Source organism: Cucurbita pepo, chromosome 18 (assembly GCF_057944985.1).
Source record: "Cucurbita pepo subsp. pepo isolate OVF chromosome 18, ASM5794498v1, whole genome shotgun sequence".
Taxonomy (NCBI): domain Eukaryota; kingdom Viridiplantae; phylum Streptophyta; class Magnoliopsida; order Cucurbitales; family Cucurbitaceae; genus Cucurbita; species Cucurbita pepo.
Window position 1 is genome coordinate 11,765,699 of NC_141815.1, and position 19,624 is coordinate 11,785,322.

Genomic DNA, 19,624 nt, shown 5'->3' on the forward strand with positions numbered 1-19,624 from the left:
GAAAAGGAATCGTAGGCTTCGCAGATCACTTTACTTTGTCGGAGAGGCTCTAAAATACGGTAGAATCCACGCTATCAACGAATCAAATTCTTCCACGTCACACAAAACCTTACGTGTAATCAGAGTCTTTTTTATTATTCCTATTCTGAACGTTAGATTAATTCGCCTTCTTCAGAACTTATGTACACTGTACCGCACTGGAATATATTCTCGCCGTTACTTTAAACCTACAAATAAAATGATGCCACGTGGCTTCCAAATTACAAACGCGAACTTAGAGACAGAGTCCCACTAAAGTCCTCTGCTTTCTCTTTCTTTTTTTTCCCGACTTCCCAAACAGCCTTTTCCTTTTTATTTATTTTAATTTCTTTTCGTTCTTTGTGAACTAATTTTTCCCGCAAATCTTTCGATAAAATCCGTCGAGGTTGGAAGAAAAATGATTGAGGCTAAATTGAAATCGATCGACTCGTCATCCATGAGGAAGTCGTCGTCGAGAAATTCCGAGTTATCGGTTCACAGTCAGATGGAATCTCCTCACTCACCGCTGCGCTTCCACTCGCCGCTCCGATCCGACGTCGGCGACCTTCCGGAGACCCCTCCTTATGCCTCTCCCGATACCTCCCCTGAGAAACTGCCAGATAACTCCAAGGCGATTGTCGTCGTTGATGTTGTCGATAAGAGTACTCAGTTCTCGCCGCTTCCATCTCCCTACGCCAGCTCCCGGAAGACGCCGGAGAACGTGTGCTTTCCCGGAGATAGGTCGACTTCGTCTAAGGTTATGTTTAATCGGGCAATGAAGGAGGATGTGCCGCAGTCGGTGACCAAAGTAGGGCCGGCTGCAGGTGGAGTCGAGGAGCGCGGTGGTGGAGGTGGGAGATCGCCGAAGCAAATGCCGCCGATGTCGAGGAGGTCGAAGGATGATGCGTTGACGAAGGCGGCTTTAGGTTTTAGAGTGTGTGAAGTGGCGGTTTGCTTGATTTCGTTTTCGGTTATGGCGTCTGATAAGACTCAGGGTTGGAGTGGCGACTCCTTTGATCGTTACAAGGAATACAGGTTTTCTTCTTACGATTCTTGACTCCTCTTTACTATCTGAGTGCTATTCAACTTCGGAATGAAGTAAATTAGATTTGCTTTTCGATGTTTTGTTATTTTCTTTCCGAATTGTTGTTCAATTCCTTAGGTTTAATCTTTGCAGACTTGAGTATTTTAATCTTTAGCTAGTAGTATGATCTGTGGGACCTCAAGATTAATACCATACCAATTAGCTTTCCATTCTTCGGATACTATAAATTTTCTTCCAACCAGAATCAAAACTTGAAACAATTATTGTGATTAATGGTTTTGAGATTCTTCTGTTGGTTGTACACCATTTTGTCCTCAAATGAGTTGGTGTCTTAGTTGCAGTCTTCAATCTCAATCTTTAATGCCATGTTAAAATGGAGCTGTCACCTTCTTCCAACTTATTGATTGTCAAGTTCTCAATGATATACACAATCCAAATGAATTCTTTCGCTACACTATTTAATTCAGTCTGACCCACAACTTTGTATTACAACTTTTATGTCCTTCGCCGAGTTTTTTGCTGCTTTGAGTTAAAGTTTTTAGTTCTCATATTGGTTTTTGGTATAATTTCAAGTGTTTGTACTGTGAGTGAAGGATTGCGGTGGAAGCAATCTCACTATCAGAGCTGTCTCTTAATTTCCATGCCTTTTTGTGATCAATCATGTGGCATTATTCTTAGCTTCCCTTGTATTGCAAGAATAAATCAATATTTCATACTATAACGTGAAAACCGTACTTAAAGGATGTATCTCATATTCATTCTGTTCAAATTATTGTAGAAGTCTGTATGTTTGTTCCCGTCTTATATTATCTCATCAAGTCGATTTATCAACAGGTACTGCCTCACCGTGAATATAATTGCGTTCGTGTATGCAGTGTTTCAAGCATTTGATCTTGTCTATACTCTATTCAAGAAGAACCATATGATACGCCATCACTTTCGTTATCATTTTGACTTCTTCATGGATCAGGTTAGTTGTGCAAATAAGCGGGTCTGAATGAATATTGTTTAATATCTATAGGCATGCTTTCACTGTTAGTCTGCTACAATGAATGTGTCTCTGTGGTCAAAGGTTTGTTTAGTATACTTAGGCTAGAAGAAATTCGCTGAATTGCATGGAGAATCCTTTTTATGCTTCACCACTTGAATACGGTTTACTCAATTTGAGACGATCATTCAAGTGGGGATGAACTTGATAGTTGATCTGCCTGCTGATCACTTGTCTCTTATAATGATTGATTGTGTCATTGTGTGAGTGTAGATTGTTCAGGCTTCTAATTTGCTCAAATATTCAAGGGCCTGTTTGGATTGGGTTGACTTTCTAAGTGTTGTTTGTAAGTGAAAAAATAGTGGTTTTAAGCCGTGAAAATCTCATATCGGTTGGAGAGGGAAACGAAGCATTCCTTATAAGGGTGTGGAAACCTCTCTCTAATAGGCGCGTTTTAAAACCTTGAGGGGAAGCCTGGAAGGGAAAGTCCAAAGAAGACAATATCTGCTAGCGGTGGGTTTAGACTGTTACGCCGAGAAAGTGAATCCAAACAAACCTATTGCAGTTAATCATCAAGTCTTCTGCCTCTCGAGTCTCAGCGAGAACTTTCTTGATAACCGAAGATTGTTAGCTACTCTGACTGCTTCGTTTCTTCATCAACTAATGATGTAATCCTGGATTATATTGGCAGGCATTGGCATATCTTCTGATATCGTCGTCTTCCTCGGCCGCAACACGTGTTGATGACTGGCAATCAAATTGGGGAAAAGATGAATTCACGCAGATGGCCAGTGCATCGGTCAGCATGTCTTTCCTTGCCTTTGTTGCTTTTGCTATTAGTTCGCTTATCTCTGGTTACAACCTCTGTACCCGTGATCATGCTTGATATCAAAATCTCAGGCCCCTTCGTTTTTCCTTGAAAAGAGAACAATTTTTACATTGATTGTCAACCCATTTTTTTTCTCTTCATGTTGTACAGAGATATCATAGCTAGCTTTGATCTTACAATAAAGAGGATACCAAATTGTATAATTGTTGGATTGTTTTTATTGCATATTTCATATATATATATATATAAAACGAAGCTTCTATCGTTGTAGCAGCAAATTGTTAGATTGTTTTGAGCCTTCTCGTCTGATATTGAGGATTTTTGCAATGAAACCAACCATTAGGAAAAAAAAAAATAAAAATTTGATTACTATATAGGGATCGTTAGATGAACACGACTCTCCACAATGGTATGATATTATCCACTTTGAGTATAAGCTCTCATGACTTTGCTTTTGGGCTTCTCCAAAAGGCTTCATGCCAATGGAGATAGTATTCCTTGATTATAAACTTCATGGTCATTCCCTAAGTTAGCGGAGGTGGAGGTGGGACTTTCGACTTCATCCAACTGTAGTTTTATATTTTGATTTTAAAGTTGTGGGTCTTCCCTTACAGACCAACATTTGGTAGCTTAGCCCCTCATTCATCTAAAATAGTGGGAAGGGAAACTTAATGATGAAGAAAATGATGTTGTTTTTTGTTCTCTCTCTTAGTGTACCATATCATATGATATTAATTTAATAAAGCAAAGTCCAATAATTCGAATAAGAAAACATAATTCATTGATGACGTTAAATCTATTACCAGATTTTAGTGTCTTCTTATGTTTGTTTTATATCTATTTTTATTTCATTTGGTCAATTGAATTCAAATCTACTTTGAATGGAACTTATTTTTCATCTTTTTTACTTTATTATGACTAACTTTTATTTTGTAAATCTACCTTAAAACTCTTAATAATTTCAAATGGATTCATTTTATTTGAAAATCATCCTCCATGTTGATGGGTTAATATAAATTGGTATCTTCATTTAATCCAAAACTATAAAATTAATTATAAATATAAATAGTTTTTATTAGTACTCAAGACAGTTTGGCCGAGTGGTCTAAGGCGCTAGATTTAGGCTCTAGGCTCTAGTCCGAAAGGGCGTGGGTTCAAATCCCACAGCTGTCATGGGTTTTTAATTAATCAGCCTTTTTGGGTTAGAACATGGGCCGAGGCCCATTTGAATGAAAAAAGGTTGCCGCCCTTCTTTGGAGATTCTCTCAATTTCCACTATTTCTTTATTTACATTAATTATAATAAATTATTAATACTTTTTTAACATTCATTAACTTATTTGGCATATAATTAAAAAGACAATCAAATATTTCATTATATTTTACTTAAAATATTAAATAAGAAAAAAATAAGAAAACATTTGTACCTCTAAAAATGAAAAGGTACTCTGGAAGCTTCTACAGATTTATTCATTTTCCTTTTTCTTTATTTTTCTGGGATTGATTAAATATTAAATATCTCTTAAACTCTTTTTTTAATGATTGCCACTCCCTCCATCCCATAAACTTCCAGCCTAACACCGATTTGCAAACGGTTCATAAAATCTCATTTCCCAAACTACCCTTCTTCTTATTCAATCTACGTTTCATTAATATTAATTTAGAATTAAAAAAAGAAAACAATAATATCTTATAATAAAATATCAAATTAATTCTTGTTCTAAAGTCTTTCAATTGTCATCATTTCCATTATTTAAGTGGGATGGGATATGATAATAGTTTAATTATTAGTGGTTAATATCTTAATAATCATCATATGACGTTGAATAATGGAAAATAATTTTTGTAAATTATTAGTAAATTAACAAATTAAATGATACTTTTTAGAAATTGTGTTCAATGGAGGGAGAATAATTTAGAAGGAGAATTTTGGAATTAAATAAGATAGGATGGGACCACCCTATCGTACTTACTGCCTCACGTGTATGGGTGAGTTTTTTTTTTTTTTTTTTTTTTTTTCTTACTGTACTCGTGTTGCCCATACACTCGACAGTGATCATACGAGCGTGAACGACATGGTGATGTATATTGCCTCATGTAAAAGCAGTGTCCTTCCAAAAATTTTATAGTAAATTACGAGTTTGTCCTCGTGATAAGTTTTAAACTTTTAAGAGTGCTTTCCCTACTTTAAACTCTCCCAAATAACCATGATTTAGCGGACAACAAATAAAAGGAGATCTTCTAAGATCTCACGTCGGTTGGAGAGAGAAACGAAACATTCTTCTTAGTAGATATGTTTTAAAATCGTGAGATTGATGACGATATTTTAGGGGCAAAAACGGACAATATCTGTTAGCGGTTGACTTGGGTTGTTAATAATGGTACACACTAGATGGTACGAAACACTTGTCGAAGTAGAGCTAGATCCTCTTCGCTGGACCCTAAAGAGAGTAGATTGTAAGATCTCACATCAGTTAGAGAGGGAAACGAAACATTTCTTATAAGAGTGTGAAAACTTCTCTCTATCATACGCGTTTGAAAATCGTGAGGCTAACAACGATACAAACAAGTCAAAACAGACAATATCTGTTAGCGGTGGACTTGGGCTATTACACCATCAAAGACTTAGATTGATGTATAATTGGAGAAGGCACAGGTCGGGGCCTTCATGAGGAGAGAGCTCACCCCGACCCAATTTGATCTTAAATTAAGATTTTAGGTACGTTCTTGGGTTTGATTGTATTGAGCCCATTATGATGTGGTTCTAGCTTTCTTATTGTATTTCTTATTTTTTTAGTTCATCTTACGTCTAAAATCATCCGTAATAGGTTGACAACGAAGTTCTCAAAGAGTTGGCGTGCTAAAAATAATTAAAAAAAAAATATAATCATACACCACATTACGTTATCTCAAAACTAAAGAACACAAAAAAAAAAAATGGTGGAAGAGAATTGTCAATGTTATATTTAAATGCCATCTGAATATCTTAGATCATAGACGACGACGTTTGGCCAAATGGATGAAATAAACAAATAATTATAAACTTAAAGTACAAAAAAGTAAATGAATTTACACGTGTAATTAATAAAATTACACTCACATTACTCCATAAAATGCTAGAGTATGAATAAATCAATGAACCTACAAAATGCAAATATATAATATATGGTTTTTAAATTAATAAATACATTTTAAAATAATAACCATATAATTGGAAATTGTTGGGAGATGTGTGCATTTTACCTTCTTTTTAGATACCTCATTAATTTCATTTACAAATAAAATAAATAAATAAATTAGGTTTGTTTCGGTGCTTAAATATATTATTTTTCTATTTAAAAATACCTATTAAACGGAGAATTTACATGAATAACAATAGTAAAAAGGTGATCGATTCAAGTGAACTGGACAGAGGGAACACGACTCTTAACTAACCACCCTCTATTAAAAAAACGACCTCAACTAGTTTTAACCAGTTTTGGCCTTATTTTAAGATGGTTCTCACCAAAAACACTTTTGAATCCAGTATATATAATCATAATGTTTTAAGTTTGAAATTGACGCATTTATTTATTATTATTATTTAACTGTTTTATTAGTCAAATATTTGATTTTAAGATAAGAAAATAATATCTTAAACGTGACATTATTTATTAATAATTAAGATATTTGTTAAATTTTAATATAAAGTTTAAAAAATCACATTAAAATTAAATTGAGAAATTGAACTTGTTGACCAAGCTTGTAAGGAGGAAGGGTGTAAACTTCATGATCTTGACAGTCTGTCTGCATAGAAACGACATTCCCCCATCTCCAATTCAACCCTTCAAATTTACGATAACCAAATAAAAATAAAATAAAATAAAATCCCCTAAAACAACATTTTTCCTTATTATTTTTTTAAAAAAATCAATAATAAAAATTTTAAATACTATTATTTTTATTTTGGGGTCAATTTTTGAAAGTATAAATATATTAAGAGGTTTATTTTAATATATTAAGAGGGGTGGATTATTCATTTAAATATAAAATTTTAGTCAATAAAATAAATTATGTTTGGGATTATAATTTCTTTTTTTTCTTTTTTTCAGTAATAGCTGGAAGGGCAAAAGCGTAATTTGGGGGCTGGAAGACGGTGATGCCACGTTGAATTCTCCAGCGGAGACAGAATAGAATGTGTAATTAATAAAAGAAGCTTTTTGAAACAGAAAAATGCGAAATCGGCAGTTGCAGTTGCAGGCGTCGCCGGTGGGAGAGAGGTCGCGCTCTTTCTCTGCAGGGGCGCCACCGGTGGGCGACAAGTCCCGCTCATATCATCGCCTCTATTTTCTTCCTTTCCGATCATTTGTTCTTCAATCCGATTCCTCAATTTCCCCCAATTTTCGATCCTTCGTCTCCTTCTCCATCTTACTCTTTATATATCTCATCACACCACCTGTAAAACGCCCCGTTTTTCTTCTATTTCTCTCCTAAATATAGACTTATATTGCCAGAGCTCTCTCGCTCTCTCTTCATCTCTCTGTTATACCCGGAGAGCGCAATCATTAGGCGTTTCTTATTCATGAGATTCTGTTGAGGTGCGGGTTTTGATTCTATTTGTGAGTATTGCTTGATCTGTTTCTATTTTCTTTTCATAAACATTTCTGTTGCTATTGGATTGAATTGTTGTTTATTTGTTGTTTGATTGCATTTATTGCCCGCAAGCTGTTTGTGGGTTTGTTTTTGGTTATAAAGTTAATGATTATGAGTCGCGTTCGTTGGGTGAATTTATTTGCGGTAATTGCGCATCCAATTTATATGATCGATCTTTGTTTTATTTTTGCTCTCTCTTACTTTTTATATCTAATTTGACGACTTTGATTGGAAAGATTTTTTTTGACATAATACATATGCATGATTGAGCTGCTTTGACGGCCATTTTGCTTTATTATTGAATCGGATGGTTGTCATTTTCTGCTTGGTATTGCTTCCGGTTTGTATATGAATCATTCACTTCTCTGAGTGTGCAGATATATATGTATTTTGTCTATTTTGTGAGTTTTGTTGCTGTTGAATGTATAGTTAGATTCTGGTTCCCCGCTGATTTTGAAAAATTGTGAGATGCCGGGAATTGTCATGGATGAGATTAATGAAGAAAGGACTGTGAATAAACACAACGGTTCTTCAATTCATATGGAAGAGTCGTATGGAAACAAGTCGCCGAGGAGCGAGTTGAGTCTTCAGAGCCCTGGAAGTGTTCATGTCCATTTCCCTGTTGATGGCTTGGTTGATACCTCTATTGAGAAGCTCTATGAAAATGTTTGTGATATGCAAAGTTCGGATCGGTCACCTTCAAGGCGTAGCTTTGGTTCTGATGGTGAGGAATCCAGGATTGATTCTGAACTGAATCATCTTGTAGGGGGAGAGATGAGGGAGGTAGAGATAATAAAGGAGGAAGAGGAGATTGTTGAGAAGCCTGAACATAACTTGCCTAGTGAATCTATGAATCATTCACCATCTGCCGATAAGAAGGAGAAAACAGAAAATACGCAACCTGGGAGCTCGAAACGTCTTTCTTCTGGAAGAAAAGCTCCTCACCTGCATTTGGACCTGGAGACATCGTCGAAATCAAGTCCCAGGGGCAAGCGTTTGTCTGATAAGCCCCCTTTTAGCAGGAAGAATGAAAAGAATTTGAAAAGTCCAGTTGCTGGTCACTCAAAGAAACCGAAAGATTCACCTTTGAGAGGCTCAAAAATGCTGAATGGAACGGAGGATTTCAATGAATCAACGATGGATAATCCTGATCTAGGACCCTTTCTACTTAAGCAAGCAAGGAATTTAGTTTCTTCAGGGGAAAATCTGCAGAAAGCGCTTTTATTAGCTCTTCGTGCTGCAAAGTCTTTTGAGCTATCTGCAAATGGGAAACCCAGCTTAGAACTTGCTATGTGTTTGCACGTGACAGCAGCAATATACTGCAGCTTAGGCCAATACAGTGAGGCAGTACCTCTATTGGAGCATTCGATTGAGATTCCTGCCATCGAGGAAGGCCACGAGCATGCACTGGCAAAATTTGCAGGCCACATGCAGTTGGGTGATACCTATGCAATGTTGGGCCAGCTGGAAAATTCTCTAGTCTGTTATACAACTGGTTTAGAGGTGCAGAAACGAGTGCTAGGAGAATCCGACCCCAGAGTTGGTGAGACGTATAGGTATTTAGCTGAAGCCCATGTTCAAGCCTTGCGATTTGACGAGGCTGAGAAATTTTGTCAAATGGCTCTTGATATTCACAAAAAGAATGTTGGTCCCGCTTCTCTTGAGGAGGCTGCAGATAGGAGGCTTATGGGTCTCATATGTGAAACGAAAGGAGACCACGAAGCTGCGCTCGAGCATCTAGTCTTAGCCAGCATGGCGATGGTGGCCAATGGCCAGGAGACTGATGTGGCTGCAGTTGATTGCAGTATTGGAGATTCATACTTATCCTTGTCACGTTACGACGAGGCTGTTTTTGCTTATCAGAAAGCCCTCACTGTTTTCAAGACCACGAAGGGAGAAAACCATCCAGCAGTTGGTTCGGTATTTGTTCGTCTTGCTGATTTATACAACAAGACTGGAAAAATGAGGGAGTCAGAATCTTACTGTGAAAACGCCCTTCGAATTTACGAAAAGCCTGTCCCTGGGATTCCTCCAGAGGAGATTGCCAGTGGTCTTACTGATATTGCTGCTATTTATGAATCAATGAATGAAGTTGAGCAAGCAGTCAAATTATTACACAAGGCATTGAAAATATATAATGATGCCCCCGGACAGCAAAACACCATTGCTGGAATTGAAGCCCAGATGGGTGTCTTGTATTATATGTTGGGGAAATATTCTGAATCTTACGACTCCTTCAATAATGCAATTCCTAAGCTCCGCAGCAGCGGAGAGAAAAAATCTGCTTTTTTTGGTATAGCCCTTAATCAAATGGGGCTTGTGTGTGTTCAGAAATACGCCATAAACGAAGCCGTGGAGTTATTTGAAGAAGCCAAGAGCATACTAGAAAAAGAATACGGACCTTATCATCCCGATACTCTCGGGGTATATAGCAACCTCGCTGGAACATACGATGCGATTGGCAGGTAATGTAACCATCCTTCTATTATGATAACATGATCAGTTCGACTATTTTGATAACATTATCAGTTCGACTTAGTCGCCCGTTTCCCATAATCTCTTTATGAAACTATGCAATTATCCACAACCGAGTCGTTTTTGCTATCTTGTCACCAGTTTTCATTGTTTTCGTAAAGGAATGTTTCGGACTCCCATCCTGTTTTCTACCGGGCGTCATGGCACTTTCTACTTGAGCGATTTAGTTTGCTTCACATTTTCCTTTCATGGTTTGCATTTAGCGAAGAAAGTCGCTGAAAGTTTACTTGGAGCAACAGATGATACGATGCTACACATTTTTCATACATTGATTAGTTTTTCTCTCATGACTTAATACAGGTTGGATGATGCAATTGAAATCTTGGAGTATGTTGTTGGCATGCGGGAGGAAAAACTCGGGACAGCAAATCCCGACGTCGACGATGAGAAGAGGAGGTTGTCCGAGTTGCTAAAAGAAGCAGGTAGAGTTCGGAGCCGAAAGGCGAGATCGCTCGAGACTCTTCTCGATTCCAATACTCAACCTGGAAACAGTAAAGCTATAAAGGTTTGAGAAAAGATTTCTCATCGTCGCCTAGTTTAGAACGGGTTCAGAAACACGACTAGTTGTGCTCAAGCAAATTCCTGATTCTTGAGGTTGTTCGAAATTCGAGTACTAGAATTTGGCGTTTCGTTTGCATTGTGATTAAGTTATCTCGTATTGGTGTATGGAGTTTATATTGTTCTGTATATGTTTACACGCAAGTGATGGCATTGTCATTTTGTATATCACATTTTTATGGAATTACAAGATTGTTTGATGCAGTTTTGAATGAAATCTACACTTTTTAAAATATTTATTTAAATGAAAAATTAAATTTTATATATAATAAAACTCCAATTTACTTATTTATTTTTTTCGGATTAGATTCATAAATTTTTAAAAATTTAAAAGCTTAAAAATAAAAATTAATAATACTTTAATTATTCTCAAAACTATTCGTGCCGCCTTTGTTCGCGCGCATTACTTCGTTTTTCTTTCGCGTTCGTAGCTCTCTCCCAATAGACGGGTTCTTCCACTCGCTGACTGCGAGTACAAGATATCGTTTACTTTGTACGAATTTTTGTTTCTGTAATCATGGTTGAAAAATCTTCTAGTTCGTCATCTACTCTCGTTGATCAGCCAGTTGTAAGTTCGAAATCAATCTCATTTTCGTGTTTTCCCTCATCTTTTTTCCTATTCGATGTTCAGCTGCTTCTGCTTCTGCTTCTGTGGTATCTTTAATGGAATGTCGATTGTTTAGGTTCCAGGAGATGTGGTTCTCGACCTCTCAAACATGGCCAATGAGACCATCAAGCTTGGAGGCGGTCTTCGACAGGTGTCTGTTAGGGTTTTACTTTTTTCAATGTTTAGTAATCTTCTATTTATTTCGAATGTCGTTCACGTTCGGCAATCAAAGTGCAATTGTGTTGGTTACGGGATCGCTTACCTTCATTTTTTTGTTTTAATCTGTCAGGACCACGATGCTATCTCTGTCTCCAAAGTTGGAAAGCTGAGGTTCTCGAAGCCGAACAAATATTGGGTTGAAAGCTCACAGAAAAGGGTAGGAAATGACACTGTTCAATTGGCATTCGGGATCCTTATATTGCATGTTCTTTCAGCTAACTTTTGAATTGTGAACTTCATGCTAGTTTCAGGGGTTTTCTTCAATTGAATTGACTACCAATATTATTATCGAGTTTAATTTTAATAAAATGTTCTATTTTCCAGTACGTGCCATGTGTGGAAGATTGTGTTCTTGGAATCGTGGTTGACTCTAGATCCGATGTAAGTGCTGCTTTGTTGTTAAAATATGTATATGTTCACTCAATCCCTAAAAATCTATTGTTCTTCTATCAAAATGACACAAAAAATTTGTCCATATCCCTAAAGGGAGGAGGATTCCAAAGCACTTCCTCCAAGAAAGCCCCTCTATATCTAATATGAAACCAACAAACATTGAATGATTTCATTAAGCGACTCCAAAAGGTAGCGAGCAAACTAACAATGCCATGACAAATGATCAAGGTCCTCATACCTCATGCAAAGAATGTACCATTGCTGAAGAATCCATGTCTAATTATTTCTATGATACCAAGGAATATTTTAATAAACCTTTATTTGTTTGTCAGATTTTGTTCGATTACCTTTTAAGCTATCATCTTATAATTTTTTTTTTCCACATTATTTGCAGAATTTTCTTGTTGATATCAAAGGTCCGGCATTGGCCTTTCTTCCTGTTCTTGCATTTGAAGGAGGAACCAGGCGAAACATACCCAAATTTGAGGTGTTTATAATCTTTTTGTGTACACATTCTTGTTATTTTCACCATATGACCTTTTGGTATCGTTGCTCCTCTGTCTTCCTTTAGAGGTTTGATGCTTTGTCAGTTCATTTATTACCCCCGAGAGGCTTTTCTTGTGTGTGTTTTCTTCTTTCATTTTTTGGGTGCTGGTGGGGGTGCAGGGGTGGCCAGTAAAGGGTGTTCTGATGGGTGTGTTATTTCTTTTTCTTTCATTTTTTGTAGATGGGTGCCCTGCTTTATGTGAGGGTAGTGAAGGCAAACCCTGGTATGAATCCTGAGTTGGCATGCACTGATGGTTAGTTAGCTCCTCCATCTCTCTGTGTCCAATAACTTGTTTGAAGGTTGAAACAGTCCATCAAAGAATTATATCAATGTTGCTGTAAACTCATCCTCTGAAGGGGGGTTTGCAGGGCCTGCATACTTTATGCAAGTTCATGTTTCTGTTCAGTTTTTATTTGTTGTGAACTTGTGATAGTACGTCTCATGTGAGTATCATTTTGCCTGATATATAGCCAGTGGGAAAGCAGCTGGATTTGGCCTCCTAAAAGATGGCTACATGTTTGAATGTTCAACTGGCTTATCAAGAATGTAAACTAAGTTTCTTTTCTCAAGTTTTCACTTTTCAGATCATTCATTCCCATTGTTGATTTTATCCTCTCCTTCTAGGCTTCTAAGCTCGCCAACATGTCCAGTTCTTGAATCTTTTGGGAAAAAGCTTTCATTCGAGACAGCAGTTGGTTTAAATGGCCGAGTTTGGGTATTTTCCTTCAATCCCTACATTTTGATTGCTATACTTCTTGGTTTACCATGTATGATTCTTCTCTTCCCATACTTTCATGAAGGAAAGTTTTCCTTATGTGACAGTCATATTAGATTGTTGGAAACTGGGAATTATTGCTCTCCATTCTTGATATTGCACTTTTAATCTCTAACTTAACTGTTCTTTGAAACTTGAAGATGTTATTTCTTCTACCAATCTTAATAATAAATAGAATTTCTTACTTCTCGCATCTCTATTTCCAGGTGAATGCTGATTCTCCGTCCACAACCATTGTGGTTTCAAATGCAATATTGAACTCCGAGACTCTGTCTGGGGTCCAACAGAGAATCATGGTGGACAAGCTCCTTAACAATTTAAAGCTGTCAAGTTAGTCTTGTAAACTCTAGGGTCAGAATTATTTGTTTCTTAAATTACCTTTTTAGTGATACATTATTTAGACAAATGTTACTGTTTAATTCGGCCATCTTTATGAAGGTGGAGGTCGAAATCTCTCTATCCGGTTTTCTGCTAAAAAAACGATAAATATAATTTAAGGAAATAAAGAAAATACTTGAATCGAAAACTACTCATCTAATGACAATAAATTGTTCACGATCAATTGTATCGTAGTATCGAACCACTTTCGGTTTATTTAAGAGTTATTTTAGAGGTGATTTATATTAAAAATGTAGAGTTGAGATCTTTTAAAACAATTAAATGTTATAAGAAATAGTTCATCAAATATGGATTTACTGTTTTATTTTTATTTATTTTTTTTGTTGAAGGAGGCCAAAATGGAAACATTTTTGGAAATTCGCCGGAATTACCATTCTATTTGGTGGGACCCACATGAAGAATGTGTGACATTTATCCGATTACTTGCTTTTCCAATTTTTCGACCCTCAAATTTTACGAAAATAAATAATAATGCGGTCTTCAAAGTGCGCGTAATCCAGTCTCTCCCTCTGCGCCCTGCTTTCTTCTCATACTTTTTCCCCCTTCCTCCTTCCAATTATCTTCGATCGAATTTCACGATTTCCTTCGGTTTTCGGTCCACGCCGCCCTCTTCCCCTCTCTCAGAGTTGCCTTTCTGGGCTGGAAGCTTTGATGTGTAAGACGTAAAGAAGGGGCTACCATGGCGGCAACTCAATCGCCTCCTCCTCCTTCATCGAATGACGATGACTCCCAGAACTCAGGTCTCATTTCCTTCTTGATTTTTCTTTTTCTCAATTTGGTTTCGCTGTGTTCTTTGTGGTTGACTTGATCAATGTTACTATGATAATACTGAGTTGGAACCTCGAGCTTCAATATGTCTCCAGTTTTTTTCCTCATGTAAGTATTACCTGATGGTTGGTGTTTTTATCAATCAGCTCCAGCTCCTGCACGAGCTACGATTGAGGATCGTGGGGATGCGGAGGTGGAGGTTGAGAAGCAAACCTCTCCGCCATCGGTGTTTGTGAACTCTGAACCAATAAGAGAGGATCAAGTGCAAAATGCCGTGAAATTTCTTCAACATCCGAGAGTAAGAGGTTCTCCTGTTGTCTACAGACGATCGTTTTTAGAGAAAAAGAATCTCACGAAGGAAGAGATTGATGAGGCATTCAGGCGTGTGCCCGTAAGCCAATTATTTTAACATTGAAATGTCTTATGGACTGTTGGTTTATCGTCGATTCCTTTGCTTATTTGTATGCTGCTCCTAACTGCTGTTCACTCTTCATTTTATCTTTTGGTGCTGGGGGTGTCAAAACAGGACCCGCCTTCTAATGCACAGACAGCAACTGTGAGTCAAGGTGATGATTACTTCGAGGCATAAAATAGATGTCTCATAGTGTAGTCAGTCCGTTTTTCTCCCCCTATGTCCTTTTTTTCTTCTTCTTCCTCTTCATGTTATCGTTTGAGAATTCTGGAGTTCCCCAAATTCATTAGGTTTTATGTGCTTATTCGTGAACAGATGGACAGGTGAACACAGTTCAGCCACAGCCCTCTACGCAACCTCTTCAAACAGTTTCTGGTGTCGCTCCTCCTGCTGGTGGTGTATCTCACCAGGGTACCGTCACACGGTCTAGATTCCATTGGTCACAGGCCATTCTCGCTGTAGGATTATTGGCTATTTCAGGTGTTGGAACAGTTGTAGTAATCAAGGTAACTTTTGTATTACTCGATATTATTCAAGGGCCAAACGTTTTATGTCCATATGTGTTGATTCTGTTGTTTGAAGATTTCTGGTATTTGAATGCTGAACTTCTTACTGAGTTTTGACTGATAGGGTTGAGTGCTTTTATGAATATCTCTCTATTTTGTCAGGAAAAACATAAACTCTACATTTGGAAGTGTTCTGTGAAATCTGATAAAATATTCTCTGTTTCAGAATTCTATTATTCCTAGGTTGAAATCTTGGGTGCGTAAAATTGTATTAGAAGACGAGGACATTGAGAAGAAAATTAATTCAAAACCAAGTGCAGCTGAGGAAGCAGCTGCTGCTGCCAAAGCAGCAGCAGCAGCAGCATCTGATATGGCAAAGGCGAGTCAGGAGATGCTGTATTCAAAAAGTGAAGGTGATTTTAGCTTTATTCTTCTGCCTCCTAATTCCTTGTCTACTTTGGACTGAAGTTGTTAACACAAGGTTTTTCAATAACTTTCAGAGAAAAAGAAGTTTGAGGATTTTGCCAACTTGTTGGATGCTCAGCTTGGGCAGATGAAGTTGATGCTGAATGCCATTCAGAAATTGGAAGGTATTACAGCCTAGCTATCTGAGAGGAGTTTTAATGAAAAAAATGGAATTAGTGTAATAATATGAAGGTTTTATAATTTTTAACTTGGATGGAAATGATATTTAGGTTTCAAGTTCATGTGATATGCGATGTGTTTGATTTATATAGTCGTTTGGTTAGAACATATTTGCAAATGACATTTCGGTTTCCAGAAATATTGAGTCTACCTGATAAGTGTTCCTAATTCCTTTAAAATTCTCAACGAAGGAGACGAATTAGCACCATAGATTATATTTTCAATTATCAGAAATATATCGACTTACTAATGAATATTCTTAATTCTTTTACAATAATTGCTAGGAACCACGTATGGAAGAACTACTACTGTCAATCAACAAGATTATCGAATTACTGCCATGAGTTCAAAGGTGAGCTCAAAGTGGTCATAGAATGAGCAACATTTGTCTGGCTTGAGATGATATTTTGTTTTATGGTATCTGATCTCCGTTTCTTGCTGAATTTTGACTCTCAATTCATTTGAATACTTTTCAGCAGCCATATTCCAATGGCAAGGTGGAATCTAGCGTGCAATCAGGTTGTTATCAGCAGTTCTGTTCTATGTATGGTGTTTTTTGTTTTGAAACACAAACATCACTGTGATATGCTTTGAATTTTTATATGCAGCTACACCTGCTATACCTGTTGAACCCTCAGTTGCACCACACCCCAAATCTTACATGGAGGTAATTTAATATTCTGTGTCACTTCTGGATAATGAATTTCGTTTATTCATGAGTATGTTCCCATGTCAAAGCATGCTGTCTGCCAGGTAGATATGTAAACTTACATAATCCTATACTTCGAGAGAAAACTGGCTACTATTGACTGTTTTTCATTGATCATGGACACTTGTTTACAAAATAAATAGGTAATTCAACTGAGAAAATTTACCTCAGATGTGAGAATTTGATTGAATAATCTGCAGTTTGCCACACCATGATTTGACCTACATTAACAAGTTGCAGATTTTAGTATATTGTGCAGTTAATTATTTATTGATAATTAATTATTGCTGCTGGTTGCTGATGTGTTCTATAATATGTTGGTTAAGTTTGTTGCATTGGTTCAGATTTCTTGTTGTTGTTATTTATGTGCAGATCATGGCCATGGTCCAGAGAGGAGAAAAGCCATCTAATATTAGAGTAAGTTATCAATTGAGTTTTGGGTAGACTAAAATTGTAGTGGTGAATTAATTTTTTTTGCTTAAACTTATGAACTCCTTGTGAGTTTGTTCTAAGTTTTTTAATACTGGCTTCATTGCAGGACATTGATGATTTACCTCCCAACCCAAATCAACAGCCATCAAATCCTCGTCTAGCTCCTAGAGCCAAGGTTCTTTTAGCGAAAGTTTTACTTCAACTTATTCTTGTCTCTGATGTTACTTCGATTTATAGCAAGTTGCATTTTAAACAAAAGATATATTACCAATTTTTCTTTTGTGTCTGCTTCTAATAGCCTTGGGAGGTTGGTACGCAAAACAATCCTGGCTTTTTCTATCAATCTCAAGAAAATGACAGTTCGAATTCCATCGTACAAAACAATGGCGTGACCTACATGAACAACAATGCTCCAGTGCCTTGGTGGCAGAAGAGAAATGTTAATATTACAGAGATCGAAAATCATGAGTTGAAGGTAGGCTCTTCCAATGGGCTCTCTGCTGAGAAACCAGTTCAACGTACATGGGTTCCTCCTCAGCCACCACCTGTTGCATTGCCAGAAGCAGCTGAAGCCATTCGAAGGCCAAAACCAACTATCCAGAAAGAGCAGCTTACTGACGAACATTTAGCAACACAACCAAATGTAACTGATGAGTTTCAGAAGGCCACAAAAGTTTCTGAATCTGGGGGAGCAATCGATTATGAGAACTTGGGAGTGAGCTCAAGTGAGATACAAGTGGAAGAAAATGGCTCCGGAGGACAATGAAATGCGATTGGAGTATGATCTGGAGGTATAGTCTCGTGAACTTTTTCCTTCTAAATTTATAGAAATAGATGAACGAATGCTATCTATAATTTCCTGAAAATGTTCATGTACTTCGTTGAATATGCAAAACAAAAATAAAAAATCCTGTCGTGTTTATTTATAGAATAAAGCTACAATAAATCATATTTGATAGTACATTGGAGCTTTTTCTTCCAACCATGTTCCAGATCTAGATGGATAGTAACCGTTGTTGAATCCTGTTATCTGAATCTGCTTTATTGAGTGGTCAAACCTGTGTTTTTATGTGGATTCCTTGGTTCTTTTTGTATCTGTGATTTTCCCGTTCTTAGAACCTGAAAATCCTAATAGACTCTCTGATTCTCAAGAGCTATGCCCCTTGATATTTTGATGTTCCATTCATCCGCTACAACAACTTGACTCTAAAGATGTTTCATCCTTGTTGCCATGTGTAGCTTTTGCTTCGTTTGTGTTTTTTGTTTGTTTGTTTGTTTCTTTTTTTTTTTTTTTTTTTTTTTTTTTTTTTTTTTTTTTGGGAAGTAGGAACCCAGCTACAACGGCATGACCAATAAAAATAGCCCATGAAATAGAGCTCAGCTAACAAAACAAAACAAAACAAAATTTCTGATAAGAGGCTCTAATTGTTTACAATCAAAGATAAGGGATCATTAGAAAATTAGATGTTAAAAAAAATATCCAAAGAGAGACATTAAAGTGAATTATACTCAAGCCTTTGATGTCCTTAAAGATTCATTTATTTTTCAAACCAAATAAACTAGATGATAGCAGTGAATGCTGGTCGACCCAAAAGGTGGCTTCCTTTAGGAAAAGGAGGGTGAAGAAGCCCATTCTCCGTCATGATATGCGTTTGGAGTTAGGTTAAACCTAAATTCTCAGTAAACCTTTCCCCCAGGATACCAGCCAAATCAACACAAGCAAAATACTCCAAGCAAAATGACAACTCCAAAAAACATGATAAAGATCTTTCTGATACCTGCCTAATCAACACACCTCTGAAGGGGCTTAAAACTAGACGTGAATGTCTCTCCCCCAGGATACCAGCCAGTAGCTTTCTTCTTCTTGAAAATGGTGACCTTTGAGAGAATGTTTCAGAAAAATGATTTGCAAGAGACAGAATTCGAAGAATTTCGGGTACAAATACAAAAGTTGCTAGAATTTGGATAGACACCCTGCAACGAGGGAAGGGAAGAAATGTTCATAGAGACTCAAGATCATAAAGGAACCTCCTAAAATGAAATTAATAAGAAAGAGAGGGAAAGTTACTGTTCTAATATGAAATACAGTTGATGAAAACATCTTCCAACAAGCCTACATCATGACAGAAGTATCAGAGTTACACTTAAATCTTCTGCTTGTGATGATCCTATGCTATAAAGTACCAGACTCTAAAGCCACTTATTTAGAAGGGTGATGTTACTTTTTGCTAAGTTCTTGAACCTCACTAGATGAGACCCACTGCCCGTTTTGATATCTTCCCACAAACAAAAAATGTTCATAACCCTCTCAAGTTTGGAGCAAAGCAAAGCCATATTTCTAAACTAGGAGAGAAAACCAGCTTCACTGTCTTCTCATTCCCTTGCATGATCTGCTGAGATCAATGTCTTTCTGTTACATCAGTGCACACAAGTCTGTTGTTTCTAAAGTCTAGAGCACCATGAATCATGAATTTGTTCCCTTATTTTACAAACATTTCATATAGAACCAACTTAGCTTGAACCGTGTCTCATCTCTCACTGGCTGCAATGCTTTCTTGTTGCTGCGTGAAACAACAAGATCATGTGTAATTTCTAGTCATCCAAACAG

General features: G+C 37.0%; 4 protein-coding genes and 1 non-coding gene across 9 annotated transcripts; all 5 read left to right on the forward strand.

Moving 5' to 3' along the window:
- The first annotated feature begins 270 nt into the window (after positions 1 to 270).
- On the forward strand, positions 271 to 3,164 carry LOC111779888 (CASP-like protein 4A2). The gene is made up of 3 exons (XM_023660075.2): positions 271 to 1,053; positions 1,898 to 2,033; positions 2,743 to 3,164. Exons 1-3 carry the CDS (start codon positions 437 to 439, stop codon positions 2,935 to 2,937), a joined length of 948 nt encoding a protein of 315 aa, XP_023515843.2. The 5' UTR covers positions 271 to 436; the 3' UTR covers positions 2,938 to 3,164.
- An 802-nt stretch (positions 3,165 to 3,966) lies between these two features.
- TRNAL-UAG (transfer RNA leucine (anticodon UAG)) lies at positions 3,967 to 4,053 on the forward strand. The gene has a single exon. It is a non-coding gene; the product is annotated as a tRNA-Leu (tRNA).
- Positions 4,054 to 7,077: 3,024 nt separating this feature from the next.
- On the forward strand, positions 7,078 to 10,770 carry LOC111779833 (protein KINESIN LIGHT CHAIN-RELATED 3). 4 transcript variants are annotated; one of them, XM_023659995.2, is made up of 3 exons: positions 7,078 to 7,477; positions 7,941 to 9,976; positions 10,347 to 10,770. In XM_023659995.2, the coding sequence occupies exons 2-3, from the start codon at positions 7,980 to 7,982 to the stop codon at positions 10,555 to 10,557; spliced, it is 2,208 nt and encodes a 735-aa protein (XP_023515763.2). In that variant the 5' UTR covers positions 7,078 to 7,477; positions 7,941 to 7,979; the 3' UTR covers positions 10,558 to 10,770. The 4 variants fall into 4 exon arrangements, with proteins under 4 accessions (XP_023515763.2, XP_023515766.2, XP_023515765.2 ...); XM_023659998.2 differs by having other exon boundaries at positions 7,945 to 9,976; XM_023659997.2 differs by having other exon boundaries at positions 7,078 to 7,456.
- Positions 10,771 to 10,983: 213 nt separating this feature from the next.
- LOC111779834 (uncharacterized) lies at positions 10,984 to 13,671 on the forward strand. The gene is made up of 9 exons (XM_023659999.2): positions 10,984 to 11,172; positions 11,288 to 11,362; positions 11,501 to 11,587; positions 11,755 to 11,811; positions 12,218 to 12,310; positions 12,551 to 12,623; positions 12,841 to 12,916; positions 12,995 to 13,085; positions 13,352 to 13,671. The coding sequence occupies exons 1-9, from the start codon at positions 11,122 to 11,124 to the stop codon at positions 13,478 to 13,480; spliced, it is 732 nt and encodes a 243-aa protein (XP_023515767.2). The 5' UTR covers positions 10,984 to 11,121; the 3' UTR covers positions 13,481 to 13,671.
- Positions 13,672 to 14,004: 333 nt separating this feature from the next.
- On the forward strand, positions 14,005 to 17,977 carry PEX14 (peroxin 14). Of its 2 annotated transcripts, none has more exons than XM_023660005.2 (12): positions 14,005 to 14,284; positions 14,459 to 14,703; positions 14,839 to 14,878; positions 15,040 to 15,230; positions 15,457 to 15,643; positions 15,731 to 15,820; positions 16,160 to 16,227; positions 16,355 to 16,394; positions 16,484 to 16,542; positions 16,957 to 17,001; positions 17,123 to 17,191; positions 17,315 to 17,977. In XM_023660005.2, the coding sequence occupies exons 1-12, from the start codon at positions 14,224 to 14,226 to the stop codon at positions 17,780 to 17,782; spliced, it is 1,563 nt and encodes a 520-aa protein (XP_023515773.2). In that variant the 5' UTR covers positions 14,005 to 14,223; the 3' UTR covers positions 17,783 to 17,977. The 2 variants fall into 2 exon arrangements, with proteins under 2 accessions (XP_023515773.2, XP_023515772.2); XM_023660004.2 differs by having other exon boundaries at positions 14,006 to 14,284; positions 16,352 to 16,394.
- The last annotated feature ends 1,647 nt before the right edge of the window (positions 17,978 to 19,624 follow it).